Below are 19,506 nucleotides of genomic sequence, written 5' to 3'. Positions count from 1 at the left end.
GCAAAATCTGATGATGAATGATGAAATATTCAAGAAAACAATAAAAAATATTTTGGTCACTGACTCAGCTTTATTGGTCTTCTTTACAGAGTCTTATTCAAGCAAAACAAACTTTATATAAAATGCGTGGAAATAAAAATGAAACCATCTTTCCAAACAAACTAACCCATTTATGCCGACTCCTATCCCTGCATCAATCTGCACAGTGAAGCAAACATTTAACTGCATTAAAATCAGAACAGTGATGCACGACCATTTAAATCATGTTAGCCTGTACAGGGATGAGCTTTCCACAGATTTGCACTTAGCTGTACAAAATAACTGACATTCTAATTCACTCTACAGTAGAAAACATTTCCTGAGCATTAATTCAGGGATGCTGCTGATATTGATGGAATTGCTCCCTCTCCTGCTCTTCCTGCGTCCTGCACTATGAATCAACAGGGGCATCTGCCTCCATCATGTGGTTTGAATTAAAAGCACACAATACAAAAACAAAAAAAAACAAAACAAAAATTAGGCCATTAATCTCAGCAGCAAAGCCCATCAAGCACAAAACATAGAGCCCTTAAAAGTTGACCCATTTGCTGTCATATATGACATAAACTAAATGTTAAAAAAAGAAAAAAAGAATGCTCATTTTGATATGACCAAACTTTCAAACAATGAAGCCAGTGACTAATCACTGTTAAGACTTCAGTCACACAGGCCTAGAGATCAGTAGGCAACCCCCTGGCAACCTCTGGTTACTGGTAGTTAGTGTGTATTTATTAAGCGGTTACTGGCCGTCAGCAGGTGAAAGCAGCCGCAAAGAGGGTGCTGCACAAAAAAACCCTCCTTGCTGTACTTTGCATGAAAGTTGTTGACTTTCATGCAAACATTACAGCTTGACGGGTTGTTTGTGACTGACTGCAGGCAAGTTAGGATGCTCCATGTACACTACAGGAAACTGCAGCAATCTGCTAGCAGCTAAAGCAATCGCAAAAATGTCACTGACTGGTATCTAGACCTGTGTAAATAAGTCTTTAGCAATCAATTGGGAAATAAACATTTTTCCCTCCCAACTGGAAGCTCATCGATTTTTATCTTGTTTCAGACAAAGGATGAACTACAGGGCTGCAGCTGATTGTTTTGAAATTATATAGCGCTAGCCTAGCAGAGATCAGTGAAAGAAACGGGGAATCGTAAATGAACCTGACAGATCCATTTTAAGATAGAAAAATATATAAACATTTACAGAAGAGTTTAGTCTAATAACTCAAGTTGACACAGAATTTGAATGTTTACAGATCGTTTTCTGATTTACAATTTTCAAAAAGACCACAAGGAACAATGAGTATTCATTTTGTTCCAGACAAATTTGTTTACAACTCAAGATTAAGTGTGTGGTGCATTTAAATACACCATTTATTCATCTGACCAAATACAATAAGAGCTTAACTTCAGACATGAATGTCAAGCGCTAATTTACGTCTCCATTAAAATTTACTAGTACTTGTATCCACATGGTTTTACACCCCCGAAAATTATGCAATCAATCCAAACTGTTCTGTTCAGCTCACTGCATCACATCATTTCATCCCAGCCTCTTCCTCGGCTACTTCCTCGGACTCTGCATCAACTTCAGTGTCATCCTCTGGATACAGTCTGCAGTATTTGTCCACCATGACATCCAGGTCATGTTTGACATGAGTGTTAACATTAAGCATCGCAAGACTTTTGTTCCACTGGTGAGGAGGCATGCTGTCAAGGTAAGCCTGGAGTCTTCCACTTGCCGTGTCACTTTTGCTGTCCTCTAGCTTCAGCACAGGCAAGGTGGAAAGTACCTTGAGGAAGGAGTTCACATTGGGAAAGAATTTAACGTCTGGGAGCTGCAAGGTTTCATGAATGGTGGTGGGCAGGCGCACCTCTTTGCCTCTGTGCTTCCACTTGATTCTCCAGCAGTGGAGCTCTGCAGGTAACGTGTCAGGATTGGGGAGGTCATTCCGGTAAACATCTGCGTAGTTTTCCTCAGTGGTGTTGAACTTCATTTGGCCCATGACAGCCGGAACCAGCGACAGACACTTCAGGGCTTTGAGGTTAGTCTCAGAGAACATGTCCTCCACCTCCTGCATGATCCCGTGGATTACAGGCATTGTAACATACTCCTTAAAATACGGCTCAGCTTGAATTTCACCCACATCGGCAGCACGCTGTTTCCGTAGAAACAGTCTTGGAACTTTGACGGGAATCTCGATCATGGTAGCCACGCTCACAGCTTCCTCATACCAAAATTCATGGTAGACATCAATGTTATCATTGACCTCATTAAGTGAATGCAGGACAGCTGTTAGACTGTTGGCAGCAAAAAACACATCAAGTGTTTCCCCTTGGAGATTCCTCCCAAAGGCTCTAGTGAAGGTAAGGACATTCTTCAGGATGACAATGGTGACAACGATCTCAAAGTCTGCAAGAGTTTCTGCTATTGAATATCCATCTGCCACCACAGAGGCAGCAAACTTTCCTTCTTCATTGTCTCGAATATTGTCCATGCACAGCAGCAACGGTGGCAACATATCCAGCAGCACATCAAAGACGTTGTGTTGTTCTGTCCAGCCTGGGATACAAGCTTGTTTTAGTGCAGCTCCTTTGTCTTCATTCTTCTGGTAGTGAATGGAGATGGCTTTCTCGAGCTCATCCTGAGTTGACTGGGCCTGAAAGAAAGCACCAATCCTCCTCAGGGTTTCCATGACCACTTGGACATTGGGGAATGGAAGGCTGTTGGCCAGGTGAATGTTCAGTGCCATATGGGAGCAAGGCATGTGCAATGCCAAGGGATACTTCTCCATCAGTAATACTGCTACTGCTTTCATCTTGGTGGTGGAAATCCCAGTGGCTTTATGGGCCTGACCACGGCAGTCTTCCATGCTGAGCCCCCAGCGATCAGTCAGCTGGGCCTCCAGTCTCTCTACCAGTGCAGGCTCATCACCATCAAATGGCACAAAGTCCAAAAACTCCTCTCGGAGGACGTTCTGCTGATTTACAAAACGTAAAAACAGAGGAAGGTGCTTCTCATTGGCAAATTCCACAAGGTCACCTGTCACTAGGGAGAAGAAGCGACTCTCTCTCACTTCCATTAGCATCTCCTCCCTCACTGTGTTCTCACAAATGTCCAGGAGCTGACTTTGCTGGGTTACAGAAAGGTATTCAGAGTTCACGGCCGTTGCCTCAAAGCGCTTCTTCAAAGCTTCATCTCCAGCGTTCATGCGATAATCTAGGAGGGCCTGGAAGTTGTTGGGTTTAAGTTCTGTTTCTGATGCTTTAAGAGGCATTAACGGTATGCTTTGTTTTCCTAACATGACCACGGCTTCAAACAAAGATCTCAGGTATTCCCGAAATGCCTTCTCCTCCGTGGACAGCTGAGGTTCATCCTCATTGGTGGTTGTGCTATCTTCTGCAGCATCTTTTTTGGAAGCAATCTGGTCAATAGAAGATGCCACTGTGAAGAGAGATGACACAACAACAATCTTCTCAAGAAAACTGATTATAAAATTGGAACAAAAAACAAACAAACAAACAAAGCCCTAATTTAATAGCTTACATCTCCTTTCTTTTATCTTCCGTATATCTTCTTCAGTCTGCAATTTAAAAAAAAAAAGTATAAAAGTTATTTACCAAAACTAAAAACAGTCATGTTATTAACCTTTTTAAAAAGACCCAAAAGCTATCAAATGTCTTCCTTACAAGCTCTTTAATCCGCTTGCGATGTCTGGTGTGAGGATTTTTTAAATGGCTTGTTAGATCAAATATTGTTGGAATTGCCGTATCCTTCAGCACAGTCCGATAAGGGCTCTGGGGAAAAAAAATAGAAAAAAAAAAACTAAACAAACAAGCAAACAAAACTCACATAATTAAAATAAGCAACATTTAAAAGATGCACATTTTTGAGGAAATAAATGTAGAGAAGGCTCTGCCTGCTCATGAAATACTCACCGTTTTGCACACCATAGCTGGGTCAAAGTGCTTGGCACATAGTCTGTAGTGCTTATTCAACTGGTCTGATGTTTTTGCCTCTAGATCGGCCCTGCGACAGTTCTCTACCCAGATTCTGCATCTAGAAGTAATAAGAAAATTTATTTGACATGCTAAGATACAGAAATGGATTGAGACTGCCACTGTCCATATGAAGGCTGAGAAGAAAAAGAAAAACTACAGAAACAGCAATATATCCTACCACTTTCCTTTGCAATACATCAATAAAAGTGCAATAAAGTATTTCTATTTCCACTAAAAATCAGGTACTTCAAATGCATTACCCTAGCACTTTTACTAAATTCACAACTTAATAATTGAAGTAGCACTTCTCAAACTTATCATTATAGACAACTTATTAATTCAAATGACTCGTTATTAAAATGGAATAACAACAACATGAAGACAAGCACACCAAAATGCACAGTTACTTTTTGTCTCTGGTTTGACATTGTGGCCACACTATGTTAAAAAAAAAAAATCACAATAAAACTGAAAATGGGAGTTAAGAAATAATTTGCTTTTGCTACATTTTGAATGTTGGGCTAGAAAAGGAGATGCAGACATTAGCAGAAACCACATTGTACAAACATTCGAACAGTCAGGACCTAGTCTACACGTCTTAGATTACATACCAGAAAGTTAGCTCTAAACTCAGTCTGCCATAAAGTCTATATATACACGATGTAGTTCAGATAAAAGCTAGTGATTAAACACGGCCTAATAACTGGAAAATTAACAAGAAAATATTTATCGCGCCTTGTTTGTGGTCTTTACGGATTGGTTAGTGGTGTTATAATTCCTCACTCATTTCAGTACAACTTTAGGACACTACACATGGTCTTCTGGACTCTGCTTAATGCTAAAGCTCGTAGCGTACTGTCATATTTGCTGACTTACCTCTCCGGGTCCCGTGGAAACCGAAAAAATGCCAAATCAGATTGCGTGCTTTTCCGCGTACAGTTCGGGGCCGCGCAAAAATTCGGCATGCTTCAGGTTCGGTGGTTAGCTTAGCTAACTTGGCTGCCTATTGTCATCCGCGGACTTCAGTGGTTTTCTTGTAGAAAGCTGAGTGGACGGTGGGTACGGCTAAAGATAAAAGATGACTAACATGATCTCAGACAATGTCTGGCAAAGAAAACACTTAAAGGACACACAATACACCAACACACATTCACAACGGTTAAATTTGGGATATATCGCTTTTAACAAAGGGATGTCCCGCCCCCGGAACCTCTGATTGGACGTACCTAAGCTGCCCGTGATAACTACTGGACGCCACAGATAACCCGTCAACCAATTAAAAAGCAAAAAACAGAGTTTTTGTTTTTTCTTCTTCTTCTTCCTGAAATGTAGCGACAGCCGCGCTTCCAGGGGGCACTGCACCTACCTCATTAGCTAACGTATCCGTTAGCCGCTAGGGCAGGACGACCTGCACTGTTTCAACTAACCGGCAGCATGTGATTTAAATAGGTAGCTAACAAAGGCAAGAAATATGCACTTAATAGTGCATATTTCTTCGCGTTGTGTTTTCATCATTTCCCAATACTGAATCCTTCAGGTCAGTGTTAGCTATTTAGATAGTAAGGGTGTTTTCTGTGGTTAGCAACATTACGTATACTCCAGAAATTACGTATACTCCGTTCGCAGGTGGTTGAGGCAGTAATAACTCGCAGGGGTGAGTGGTCCTCTATGTGGCTCGTTGGTCTAGGGGTATGATTCTCGCTTAGGGTGCGAGAGGTCCCGGGTTCAAATCCCGGACGAGCCCGCCTTTTTTTTGACTTTCGGTTTATTAATATTTGTCATAAAAGCATGACACATGAGTGCAAAAGAGAGCCAAAAAAAAAACACGAAAGGACACGATTAATGTCGACAACCGCTTTACCAGTGTAAAAAGACTTTTAAATCCGAAGTTATCTCCAAGCATGAAAAGTAGGTGTCTGCACGTGAGACGGCAAGTATAACGTGTTTTACCATTTATCATGAAGGGTTCTTTATGTTTCTTTTAAATCCTATACATACTCCCGAGTAAAACATTCAGGGCTCGTCCGGGATTTGAACCCGGGACCTCTCGCACCCGAAGCGAGAATCATACCCCTAGACCAACGAGCCAACGCGGTCAACTATATCCTGTATCCTTTTCTAAATGTAGCATTTTCACTCCGTTTTCTAGGACTACATACTATTACACATCTGAGTATTTCACGTAGATGGGTCAATGGACAATAAAGACACACAGAGCAATTCAATTAACTTCTTTTTATATATCATACATAAGACTGTCTTAATATAATACAAAGGGCATTGTCATAAACACAGCAAAGTCTTGACTAGATCTTACAATCTGTGGATACATGGACTTATCCTTTCCCCCATGCTGTTCAATTCTATAGTGCATGTTGCATGTACAAAAAAAGTGAAAAAATGTGAACTCAAAAATGAAAAGGATAAATCCAAATTAAATAAGAGGATTTCAACTTCTGTCGGGTGTTCAGATATGTCAACAAGTATACGTGTTTGTGTGTAACCCACAAACTGAACAGGCTTATGAACGATGGAACCTTTTTTTTTTTTTTCCCTCCAACCATGTGCTTCTCATATAACCAAAAAGTAAGGTTTGTGATGTACATGCACTTACAATATACCCTGTGAAAATTATTAAGGTTTGAAGATCTAGCTTTCCCTGTTTGATTCAAACCCTACCTCATAGTGTTGTCCTGATGTAGTCAAGTACCTTTGCCAAAAGGCAAGGTTTTGCCACTAAGAAAACAGGAGTTCCTGCCCACTGAATGGTCACCAAATTGACAAACATAATCAACATACCAGCAGGAGCAAGGTAGTGAGTTCTATACTTCCTTTATTAAAAAAATATAAGTATATACATAAATTCTATTTCAACTATTAAAAAGGGGCTGCATTTCATGACAACTGCTCTAAATAAGAGGTCAATCAGCATGATCTGAAATAGGCGCACACTTACGAGTCACTGCAGTCAAATTTTTTTTCTTTCAGTCTTTATTTTTGGAATGTTTAGTACCAGTATGAGTGCCAGCAATAAAAACCACCGGCTAATTCTAAATTTCTCAAATTCTGCGGGGTATGAAAAATGATTGCAAATTTGCAAGTATAACCTTGACATCCAGATAAAACTCCAATCTCAATATAGGTAGCTTTACATTTGTGTTTATGGAAAATGCCAAGCATGAATTCGTATGGTGGTTTTCCTTTAAGATGACAACAGCATGACCTGTGTCCTGCCCTTAATTTGAAAGGTGGCTGTGGGCAAGGTTTCTTTTCTTTTTTTTTTATATCTAATTTCAAAGCTGGTAAGATGAGCAACAGAAGAAAGAAAGCACTTCAAAATCCCTGATATAAAAAAAAAAATAAAAAATAATAATAATAATAATAATAATAATAATAATAATAATAATAATAATAAATCTGGTAATTGACTGTAATGTTTTGAGGACATGCATTTCTGCCTAGGCAAAGCATGTTATTGTGGGCTGACAGACACCCTTTCCCTTTGAATAGGACAGCAATCGTGGGGATCTGCCCTACCAAATCAGAACAATACCATTCAACACAAACTGGTTTGCCACAGTCTTGCTTCACGGCAGAAACTAGCCAAGTTGACCAAATGATGTATGAAAGGCAGCAACACCCTTTGAAATAGTATGATGGGGGCAAAAGAAAAACGACGACACAGAAATAGAACGCATTAGTCTCCTTTGTTTTGTGTTTTTTTTTGTGTGTTTTGTGTTTTTTTTTTTTTTTTTTTTAGTTGTTTTTTTTTTAAACCATCAGCCTCTATCTTGCTACTCCGGAGCCTGCAGAGTAACTACCAAATTCTCTAACATACCAAAGTTTTAAAAGACTCCCAAAATAATCTACCAATTAATATGGAAACAGTTTTGGTAAAACGTTGCAAACAAATCTGGCCAGAATACACAATAGCCAACGGTCTCGACAACGGTCTCCAGTTTTGCTAAAGTAATATATTGCAGCTGTTTGTGTTGACGTTAAAATAAGATCTTGATAAACTTTGCGTCAAAGTGGTGAACTGCTACATTATTGGTTACAGACACCTATATGCTATAAAACAACTGCTTTGGTATAAAAACATATCCAAAGGGAAAATAAATTCTTGTAAAATTCACAGCATAATTTGAGGAGAAAAAAGGCAGTCACTTAACTCGTTTTTTTCTTCAGTTTCCATGTTTTGGATGGAGAGACTTGTGCAGGTGGTTCTGATGAGGAACTACATGCAGAAGGGGGGGAAAAAAATAAAACATAAAAGGGTAGACTCTGGAATAGTTCTTTCCACTGCAAAATCCTTAACCAGTAAATTTCAAGGAATTAATGTTTAGGAGGTTGTTGTGTACAATAAGACCCTGTTATGTGGGGCCCTGCTGAAGACGAAATCTTTGTCGAGAAAGGCCTCAAATTACCATTCGTGTTTACCTTTTCTAAGTTGTTTTAATTTCTTTAAAGAATTAAGGGCTGTCTAGAGAGAAAAATAGAGAAAAGCCATCTTAATTCAAATGATAATGTCCAGCTCCATCCCATTCCAAGTCCATGAGTCATAAGGCCAAAGGGTTATCTAGAACCAGCCACTGACTGTCTTCCTTTCACTGGGCTGGATCCTTTCGTCTCCCACACCCATCGCTGCTCTCGCCTGTGCCGGGCCCGGTTGCAGCTTGCAGGACTACGGGGCCTCTAGGCCTGAGGGGTGGTGCTTCCCTCTTCTTGGACCCCAGCTGGTGCCAGTATCCACCTGCGGGGTCTCCTCTCCACCCGGCCAGCACACGCATAGGGACTCCACTGCTATGTGCTCCCCTTTGACAGAGTTACACAATACCGACCAACAACAAGAAATATCACCGCAAACACTTCCCCTCATTGTCAAGCTACAGGATTTACAAGCAGCTTTTTACGTGAAACTTCACAAAACAAAAAAAGGGCAAAAATAATTAAGAACCAGTGAAACAGTAATGTCAGGCAGTCCGTGGTTTGAACCGAAGGAGGACGCCAAGCATTTCATCACCAACAGCTACCTGCAAAACAGCTTCAAACTTTGCTCTGAAATGCTCCTTAGAAGATTTTGCCACATAATACCATATGGTGATTACTTGGTGGTTACATGAAACTGGTGAAATGGTAAAATGGATGTCTCAATCTCACTATGGTTATTCCGCAGTATTATTTTGTGCCTAATGATTGCAAAAGAAAAACTGGTGAAAATTACATATATACTTTTTAACAAAGGTTTATCTCTGTAGTAGCGGTTCAGTGATATCTCCCTTCTGACGTGAGCAGCTTTTGTTCTTAACACACCTTGTAGTAAAAAACACCACCTTAAAAATGACGCACAGGGGGAACACACAGCAAAATGTCAGTGCAGTCACGAGCTGGCCATAGAACTCTGCTGCACACACACTCCAGTCATTGGAGACTCTTCCCGGTCCATGCCCTGCCTCATGCCCAGGTGGCCTTCCGCTAGGTAGTGGGCAGGCCCTGTGTTCGTTCCCATGGAGAATGCAGGGTGCGCTGCCATGCCAGTCTCCTGCCGTGGGTTCGAGAAGGCACCTAGCCCCATGCTCAGCCCACCATTCTGACCAAAGTCAAGGGCTCCAGCGGGCAAATGGCGGAGCTGGTAGGCCTGGTTGCCATGGTTCCCAGTGGAAGAGGACGATGTAGAGGAAGAGGAGGCAGAGGAAGACAGGGAGGTCATGGACAGATGGCCATGAACCACCTCCATGGAGTCCTGTGTCGAGGAGCTGTGTGTCGGGGAAGTGTAGTGGCGTGGGCGTGGACGTGTAGCCATCATCTGCCCATGGTGGTGATGAGTATGTGAGTGGGGATGCAGGGCCTTAGGATGCTGAGGGGGGACATGGAAGGTGGTCTCCTGGACTGGGTGGGTCTCTCCAGTGACTGATTCTGGTCCGACGCCACCTCCCCACACCAGCGGGGGTGGGTAAGGCTGTCTTGCCTGTCAAATAAGAAGAGTCAGTAGTGGAATACAGCTAAAACCTTTCTTTGAGAACATAAACTAAACTTAAAATTCACAATTCAGGAACTGCGACCATTTCTGACGAGTAATACTGATAATAAAATAACACATCATACATGAAAAATAAATTCAAGAATATTTTTGATGAGTGAAGGAAGTCTTGTATGACACTAACAGGAAGTCATTTGTATGAACTTAAAAAAAAAAAAAAAAAAAAAGCTATTAAGTTTTGGTTTAATCAACCTGCATTCCAAGAACTTAGTACAACTTTCTAATTTTCAGCTACCTTACTGACCTGTGGGCAGAGGCTGTCACCATCCATGGCAGGCATTGCCGTGCCGAAATGTCCTCCACTATGCAAGTGGTGATGGGTAGGGTCTGATCTGGCTCTGCCACTGGTACTTGTCCCAGATGATCCTCCTGAATTTTAAACAAAACAAAAGCCTCAGCAATTCAAATATGTCAAATTCTGTCCCACACAGCTGTATGGGTTTCATACCATGTTGTTTTTCTTGGTCATTTTACTTGTGGTAAGAGTTAAGAAACAGTTTACAAAAACCGCATTTTACCAAACAAACAAAGTCAGCAAATTTTTTGGTTACTTAACCATGCTACCTAATGCAACAACATACAGATGTACACATATTACTACTTAAAAAGGATTAACACTGCACCCAGAATCTGTAGCTGGTGGCTGTTACCTGAGCTAGAGGAGGTGCTGGAGGTGGTTCCTGAAGACTGGGACTGCTCTAATGCGGGGCTTGTAGACACACTACTGCTTGTATTGGTCCCCTCATCCGCAGTCTTCTTGAAGAAGCTGTGCTGCAGGGCATAGTAGGGCTGGATGCGGCTCTTAGGGTCATAGTCCAACATCCGGAGGATCAGGTCCTTGAACTTCAAGTAGTCAGCAACAGCATGGCCAGACTCCCCCGCCCGCCGGCCACCTGGACCCCCTGTCTCCACACCCAAGATGGAGTGGAGCTTCCGCGAAGCTGGAGGCTTATACTATTTAAATCAGAGGACCATCACATTAAAGGCAACTCGTGTATCACCAAAATCTACAGTAATGATTCCAGAACATTCAACAAAACAAATTGTGGCAAGAGTACATGTGCACAAAGAAAAGAGCTCACCCTTTTGCCATCTTTGGTCTTCTTAACACTCCATGTACCATCCGAAAGCTTCTCAAAGAACTTCCTGGCTTTTGGGGCTAGGTCCATTATGTGATTAGGCGGGATACCAAGAACCTCAACTATTTTGTTCATCTGGTCCACCTGGACAAAGTGTTAATAATAAAGTTACTTCCTGTCATGCTGACAGAAAGGAATATTTGACAAAACCTTTGACATTTATACTTGCAACTTAAAGCAGACTGAAAACTTCTTATTAATACATTAAGTTAAATGTCAATCTAAAGATGACTATTCTTAAACATTTATCTGACATTTTAAAGAAAAATGTAAACATGAGGTGAAAGCTATTGCTATTTGTTATTATTAGTGGTGTTACAGCATAGAACAAACCTAAGTAGCGTTTCACATTTTTTTACCTCGTTAGCTCCGCTGAACAGAGGTTCCCCAGTGTGCATCTCTACCAAGATGCAACCCAAGGACCACATGTCAATGGCCAGGTCATAGGGCATTCCCAGCAGCACCTCTGGGGAGCGGTAGAAGCGACTCTGGATATACTGGTATATCTACAAAAAGGGTAAAAGAACAGGGATGAGACCTTTTCTCTAATATAACACCAAGTGTTCAGGGGGGAAAAGTTTATGGCACACTTCCCAGAGATATTTTTTTATATATGTTGATTTGAACGTTGCTAAAGAAAATGGTAAAAGTACCCTTTGGCCCAGTTGGCATGAGCTGCCAAAGTCCACTATTTTGATGGCACTCCTCTTGGGGTTACAAAGGAGGATGTTCTCAGGCTTCAGGTCACAGTGGATGATGCTGAGCTCAGGTGTGGCCAGGAAAAGTAGCGCCGTGCATAGCTGCTGGGCAAACTTCCGGGTGAGATTGAGTGAGACGCCACGGAAGTTGGTATTTCGGAGCAAGTCGTATAGATTGTAGGACAGCATCTCAAACACGAGGCAGAGGTGGTTCCGAAACATGAAGTGACGCTTTAGGTGAACTGCAGCAAACCAAATTGTACCCATATGAGTCAAATGCAGAAAAAGCCATTTTAACTTCTTTGACATGTTTTTTATGATCAGATGCAAATTTCAAGAGTTGATTACCAATGTAGTACTTCATCTCGGTATCATGTTTGTTCATGAGCTCTAGGAGCCGCACTTCAATCTGGGCTTGATTGAGGAAAGCTTTCTTGTTCTTGATGATCTTAATGGCAACCCATTCCTGCTCTGCTCGGTCATATGCTTTCACAACCTAAAGATGCCAAAAACAACAAATATTATCGTTTCTGAAAATTACTTGCTGACTGTTAACCACAGCTAAAAAACCTACAGCTGTTGCTTCACAAATCTTCTGGTGATACAGATGAAAAGTAAACCATAATTTTCTCATAAAAACCTGCATTTTCTCCATGCCATGATTCAAATCATGTGTATATGGTGCACAATGTATAAATTAAGCACCTGTCCAAATGATCCTTTTCCTATCAAGGAATCAATCTCATAGCGGTCCATCCACTTCTCCCCATTCTTGACGATGTAGTCATAGTTGTCATCGTCATAGCCGTCATTAAAGACCTTTCTCTCTTTTTTGTGACTGGAGTCTTCACCCTGACCCTGTTGGTGCCGTCGCTTCTTTTTTGCATAATACACCTATAAGTTTAAAAAACAGTTCACATAAGTTTCACTGACTATTACAACGTAAAAAGAACGCCAAACACTTAAGTATTCTTTTTTTTAAGGTGCAACAATAATAATAATAACAAAATAACAATAAATAGAACAAAAAGGCTGTCAGATCAAGGTGACACCTTCCTATATCTTGTTTTGTCTGACCATCAATCCAAATTCTTGACATATTAACACAATATCACACATGACAAAAGAAACAGTAAATATAAAAGTATATACAATTCTACTTGTAAAACTAACTGAAACATGTAGTAGAACAATAAGAATACCAGCTTATTAATTTCAAATTTAATTATTGCAGCTCTAGATACATGTAATGAAAACAAAACTAACCTCATTGATGTGTTTGTATGTTTTGATAAGGTCAATGGAGAGCTTCCTCAGGGGAGCTGAAGTTGGGTCACGAAAGCACTGGGGCATGTGCCTCTGAAGCATCACAAAAGGGAAATAACAGCATTTTAGGGGGGGGGGGACTATACACAGCAGCTCTGGATGATACAGCTTAGTGTCAAAGGGCTATCATTAAATGCACTATAATTGAGTTTGCACAATATGACATGAACAGAGTGAAGAAAACATTTGACAAGCAGCTACTCTGCCTGGTGACAGCAACAAAAGGTGAACCGGACTTTAATAAACCACAAAAAGTATTGCCGGGTTAAGATGAAAGGAAATCCAGGAGGTGGAGAAGGGTAGGGTTAGTGTACCTGATTGGCAGTGAGCTGTGGTGTCTGGTCGCTGTACGGTAAGACCGTAACAGATTGGTCAGTGCTTGGCTGGTGGCGGTCACTGTACTGCTGGTGCGTATGGGGCATTGGAGCAGCCATCTGAAGACCAGCAGTGTGTAAAGAAAAAGAGGGCGCAAGCCGGACGGACGAAGGTTTGCATGCTGAAGTCTCTCCTCCTGGAAGAAATTAACACTCTTTTGAGTTGCAAAATTAACTGATTCAACATTATAGGTAAGAAAAGAACAAAAAAATGTAATAATCTTGATTTGAAACTATTGTATTACCTCCTCCACACAAGAGATGTGTGGCCAAAAAGACAAAGTAAAAATATATTTGCTACTTACTGTACAGAAAAAATACAAATGGCCTTTTTGTTTTGCTACTTAAACAGGCAATGCTTCCCTTAACACAAAAAAAGAACCTAAATTTAGCTTTGGGAAAATAAAATACTTATGCAAATTATGCATTTCTAGTGTTTATATGTATAGTGAAATAAGATCGTTCTTTAAAAAGGCAAAAATGATGTTGAGAATAGCAAGAATGAATACATATTTAAGAGAAACGTCAGGTTAATACAAAGTGTCTTTTGTTAAACATTTAAAGCAAAAAAAACAAAAACAAAAAAAAACAGCATTAAAGGATTACCACAAAATAAAATACAATAGTAACATATTAACCTTTGTGAAGAAAAAGGAGCAAAACAGCAGGTTTAACAGTGAAAAGGGGTGAAAATAAAGCATCTCCACACTGTACAGTGAATCATCCTTCATTTTAAGCCAGAAGGAATCAAAAAATTATTAAATAGCATGTTCAGCTATCAGCATCTCTCACCAGACAACACAATTCACCAGTGCTACACAGTAACCACTATTCAGAATCCCAGCAACAGCACCTAATTAGCATAGCCTATCACCACAGAGATACAGCGTGATTTGGCAAGCCCATCAATGCACAGACCAATCACAACGCAGTATGCAAATAGCCTACTTTTGTTGCCAGGGCAGAGCTGCTCCCATTTTCCAATGAGAAAACAAGAAATAAACAAGAAATAAAATTGAACTTTGGCACACTTAGACGTTGCTTTCAACACAAGAGCCTGACAGCAAAATAGCTGCACAGCCCAAAACCTGCACTCCATCTGATAGCGTTACAAAGCTGACCCAGCTTTCGAAAAGCAAGAAAAAAAAAAAAAAAAAAAAAAAAAAAAAAAAAGCACATCCACTGACAGAAATAAGAGGAACTGTAAGAAGATGGAGCACAGTCAAACACTATTTGAAAAGTAACACTTATATTTCACTTTTATATACATATATAGACACACTTTACAACATATTTTAAATTTAAAGCACTTCCATTTGTCATAACTACTTTGTTTTACTGCTTGTTCAGTTCAGACAAAAAAAAACCTAAACAAATTTTAATTACTTTGAGCTCTGCAATGAAATAATTGCAATGAATTAAATGGTAAATTCTGTACTGACAATTCTTAATTATCCATCCTTACTTGACTTTTTTACCCCCCCCCCCCTTAAGAGAGTCCTACAAATTTTTGAGTCTGAATTTAAAACAACAACAAAACTGAAAGAGAAGCTCCTAGAAGAGCACTACTTCCTCACCAAAGGGTTAAGGCTTAATATATGGCAGCTAACCTGGATGCATCTTCTCCTGTAAAATTTCATATCATCCTGGGAGGAGAGTCCAGCAGCAAACCACAACCCACTACAAAGAATAAAAACAGAATATCATCATTGTGCATCTTTGGTGGGACTTAACTTCATAGTGGTTAAACTTTTCATAAGAAGGGACAGAACTGCTAGACAGCAGAAGACACCCCAAAACTTTAAGAAGCTCACTTGGGGTAAATGTGTTAATGGAGGGAGTTTACAAACAGACCTCAAATTTGAAAATTTCAAGCTACTTGTGCTTTTACTGTAAAGATAGTTAAGACCCAGGAAATTACATATTTGAAATACTTAATACATATAGCTCTTGTGAAACTTCTAAATAGTTCTATCACAGACATTAACTAAAACAGGATTTGCATTGTTGTGGATCTAGAAGAGCACTTGACCTCCTCTCAGAATGTTCATACAGATTTTAAAAATATAATTTAAATGGGGTGAAATTAAATACACAATATTTTAACTTAAAATAGCCATCTGCTACTGAGAACCCAACTGGCCTTACTGCCATTACTGTTTTGACAAAGAACTGAAAAAGTTTGGTTTGACAGAAATTCACAAACACAATGGCAGGCACTATACTAACAAAACTAAGAGGTAAAATTGTCATTTAATAAAAAAAGACAAACCACACAGGGGAAAATATCAGCTCTATTTTAACACAAAGCCATTTTGCAAGCGCACTTGTGGCTCTTTAGTCTCCCCTAAATGTCTGATTCTTGTTAATTTTCAGTACTGACATATGAACAGTTCCTTTCCTGGCTCTAGTCATTACGGCATCAACGGGCCCATTTAGGTGTAAATATAACGACAGCTAGCTTGCTATTACTAGCCGTATCATATCATAAGTGATGGCTAAAGACCTCTATAACAAGTCTGCGTGTCATCTTCTCACGCCCAACTGATTAGATCCATTCCAAAGCTGAATCAAACGAAACCAACCCAAAACAATTAAAAGCCTAACGCTCGTGTATAAAGACCGTCGCCGGGTAGCTCTGTACTTACAGATGATGGGGTAGCGCTCGTCATGGTTGGAATTTAGGAAGCATATTCAGTGTTAATTTGCGGCCAGTCTTGCTACATATCGTTCGTGTATGTGACTCCCAATTCCACGCATAAATGACAAACGTATTCAGACTCACGTTACCGTTAGCAGTCTAACTAGCTAACGCTGTCGTCGTTAACGTTACCCTGAAAACTGCGGGACAAGCAAGCATATCTCTCACCAATCCAGTGTTAACGTTAGCTAGTGACGCTGTGTGTGCAGCCAGCGGGTTGTGGGGCCCATTCAGCTGGTTCGTCAACAAGTCAGCGTTAACCATTAGCCGAGTTAGCCGATTTAGCTACGAGGCGTTAGCCTGATTAGCTTCCGCACTCCATTGCTGTAAAAATAAAAACTACACCTCTGCAAGTAATATAGTTAGACAGTAATTCACAACGGAAATATGAGCCAGCAGAGCAACATTTTCTTCAATCCTACAATGACAGTCTAATATCGCAGGGCTAGCTTTAACGTTAACACTGTGCCAGCATGACTCTTCGTCTAAACCCACACAATCCGCTGCACCCCTCTCTCTCTAGGTTAGTCCAAAAACCAGTTCGGATGCTGTTTCTGTCTGACATTAATAATCAGTTGACCTACTGACTGAAAGCAAACGTTATAGGTGGCTCCAGCGGAGTCGGCGCCGCCACAAAACGTTAGCTAGCCGCCATACCATAAGCTACCTTTCTTAACTTCACGATCGCGTCCATCATTGTTAACCATTGACGTTACACACAACATATACATCCACGAAAGCGTTAAACTGGACGCTTTCGCAAAGGCTTTTGCTCACCTCTGATGGCACGATCTTCATTTAAAGTCCAATAACCTGTATGATGAGGAAACTTATCCAGCTTGAGATTCTCCCCTCCCTGCACGGTTAGCGAGTAATGTTAACGTTAAATCCAATTCCCCCGTCCTCTGACCGGCTAAAATAATTCGCCAGTCAGGTTCATTGCGCTCTTCATGTCCCAAGCACTGTGGAAAAACATCGCCTGTCGAAGAAACTCTTGACTAACGTTACTATCAGCTGATGACAAGCGACATGCTAACGTTAACTAGCACGCATAACTCACCAGCTAACCTTAGCGAGCTGGCTAGCTAGTTGACAAAAATGAACGCAGCTAACATCGGCTAGCTGTAGCTTCTGTGGCTAGCGTCAAGCTAACGAATCTAGCCACCGCTAAATAAATGTTCTGCCAAATTCAGATTTTTACGCCGTCTTCGCAAATTTGGCGCCGGCCACTTCGACAAACACGAGAACACGGTTAAATCCGGAGTATTTTAAACGTGAAACGGAATCCGTGTCCTCTGGTAATTTTGGTTAGGAATTTTGTGTCAATTTTCACAAAATGGCGCGCGGTCCAAACCTGCGCAGTGAACCGGCCCGGTGGACCAGAGACACGGACAACTGAGTTAGTGCGGCGCCGCCTAATTATTTCAACTGTGTTAAAACGTCGGTCTCTTGATCTTCTTAATCCGATCCACTAGACGCATTTCGATATCCAAAAACGTCAGACATATATCCACTGACAGCATTATTCCGGCGGGAAGGGAGAACATTTGAAAAGACTGAGCTGGGGAAAAAAAACCCTCCTGACAAAATGGCGATGCTCTAGCTTGTTGCCATGGCAACTGTCAATCAAAAAAAAAAAAAGGTACCCGGATGTACCAATGACGAATAAGATCTAACTGGCCCGAGTTACAGGACACACATAACTCCGGTGGTGTCCCTGTCTGTCTTTTTCCACCGCGTTTGGCCTGTTGCTATCAACCAGAAGAGATTCAATATCTTTAGACGGTTATTTTCACCGTCTAAAGATACAGCTTCGTACAGCAATATAACCACAAAGAGATGCTAGCTCAGCCAACACATGGTCATAACAATAACATAAGGTTAATAACGTGTAAACGTTTTATTTCTTTAATATCTATCTTTGTTAAAAAATAGTCATTATTAGACACAGTAATGATGAAATGATGAAACTGTTTAATAAAGCATACACTGTAAAAAGTTTTGGGGAGTTGCTAGAATTCCTCACTTCACAAAATTGGTAAGTTAGTAGGTAGAATCTTTAAAATTTTTCACTGAACATCTTTATTAATTATTAATTAAATCTGTTTGCTAAGCAAAAGAATTAGCCTCCTTCCTGATTTTTTTCTGTTTCTCTTCTTTGCATGCATTCACATCTTTCAGATAAACAAAATAATTTTAAGATTGTTTTAATTCGTTGGGCATTTTTCAAGCATGAGCGACTTTTTTAAGGACATGCAAATCTCAATCAAATTTAGTCTTGAACTTTCACTAGGTCACTCTAAAAACCTAATTTTGTTATTTTTTATATTTCTAATCATTGTCCAGCTGCATAACCCAAGTGCCCTTGATCTTCATGGCGCAACCTGATTGCTGGACATTTTCCTCATGGATTTTCTGCAAGAGAGCAGAATTCATGGTTCTATCAATTAGGGCAAGTCGTCCAAGGCCTGAAGCAGCAAAACAGCCACAGCCCATCACAATATCACCACCATGTTTAACTCTTCATATGAGTTTCTTTTTTACAAAAGCCTCTTGTTGCATGTTCCATTTTCTAGGGCAGAAATACCGTGGTAACTCGCACATCTCATGGAGGAATAAACCACATACACGTTGTTAGAGTTTTACATCAGAGGCACACGCCTTCCTCTGCGCCATCATTTATTGAACACACACTTCCGTATTTATACCTTTCAGATTAAGAGCACATACATATATGATAGGGCAACACCCCCACTTGCTCTTAACACTGTACATTACACATTTACATGATATACATATTTACATGATATTCACATATTAACATTTATGTTCCAAACAAAATATGCGTAAATTTATCCATTTTCACTTTACTTACAGACTTAGTCATGATGTCTGCTACCATGTCTTCTGTTGCACAATATTTAACTTGTACTTCCTTCTCAGTTATAGCAAACCTAATAAAATGATACTTGACATCGATGTGTTTACATCTTTGACGGTTTATAGGATTTTTGGACAATGCAATTGCACCTTGATTGTCTGCAAGAATGGTAACTGGTGAATATTGCCTTTTAATGTCCATGCCATTAAGTAGCTGTGAGAGGTATAAGCTTTCTTGTACTGTGGCGGCCATCGCCATGTACTCTGCCTCGCACGTTGACAAAGCTACTGTAGCTTGCTTCCTGGTTTTCCA

The 19,506-nt window shown here is 40.4% G+C and overlaps 2 protein-coding genes and 2 non-coding genes across 7 annotated transcripts; 1 reads left to right on the top strand and 3 right to left on the bottom strand.

The window, feature by feature from the left end:
• Positions 1-48: 48 nt before the first annotated feature.
• On the bottom strand, positions 49-5,276 carry thap12b (THAP domain containing 12b). Its single transcript, XM_084950198.1, has 5 exons — positions 4,912-5,276; positions 3,973-4,093; positions 3,724-3,831; positions 3,581-3,617; positions 49-3,478 (listed from the first exon to the last, which is right to left on the bottom strand). The coding sequence occupies exons 1-5, from the start codon at positions 4,998-5,000 to the stop codon at positions 1,572-1,574; spliced, it is 2,262 nt and encodes a 753-aa protein (XP_084806324.1). The 5' UTR covers positions 5,001-5,276; the 3' UTR covers positions 49-1,571.
• A 431-nt stretch (positions 5,277-5,707) lies between these two features.
• Positions 5,708-5,779, top strand: trnap-agg (transfer RNA proline (anticodon AGG)). Its single transcript has one exon. It is a non-coding gene; the product is annotated as a tRNA-Pro (tRNA).
• A 272-nt stretch (positions 5,780-6,051) lies between these two features.
• Positions 6,052-6,123, bottom strand: trnap-cgg (transfer RNA proline (anticodon CGG)). The gene has a single exon. It is a non-coding gene; the product is annotated as a tRNA-Pro (tRNA).
• A 132-nt stretch (positions 6,124-6,255) lies between these two features.
• On the bottom strand, positions 6,256-17,926 carry dyrk1ab (dual-specificity tyrosine-(Y)-phosphorylation regulated kinase 1A, b). 4 transcript variants are annotated; one of them, XM_084950199.1, is made up of 12 exons: positions 17,091-17,926; positions 15,223-15,292; positions 13,553-13,749; positions 13,179-13,271; positions 12,618-12,806; positions 12,261-12,408; positions 11,868-12,154; positions 11,574-11,720; positions 11,158-11,298; positions 10,726-11,029; positions 10,320-10,444; positions 6,256-10,003 (listed from the first exon to the last, which is right to left on the bottom strand). In XM_084950199.1, the coding sequence occupies exons 2-12, from the start codon at positions 15,230-15,232 to the stop codon at positions 9,416-9,418; spliced, it is 2,229 nt and encodes a 742-aa protein (XP_084806325.1). In that variant the 5' UTR covers positions 15,233-15,292; positions 17,091-17,926; the 3' UTR covers positions 6,256-9,415. The 4 variants fall into 4 exon arrangements, with proteins under 4 accessions (XP_084806325.1, XP_084806326.1, XP_084806327.1 ...); XM_084950200.1 differs by lacking the exon at positions 17,091-17,926 and adding an exon at positions 16,261-17,064; XM_084950201.1 differs by lacking the exon at positions 15,223-15,292.
• Between the last annotated feature and the right edge of the window lie 1,580 nt (positions 17,927-19,506).

Source organism: Perissodus microlepis, chromosome 14, assembly GCF_051167445.1.
Source record: "Perissodus microlepis isolate ML-2025 ecotype Zambia chromosome 14, ASM5116744v1, whole genome shotgun sequence".
Lineage (NCBI taxonomy): Eukaryota > Metazoa > Chordata > Actinopteri > Cichliformes > Cichlidae > Perissodus > Perissodus microlepis.
This window is presented reverse-complemented; position numbering and strand designations above follow the sequence as displayed.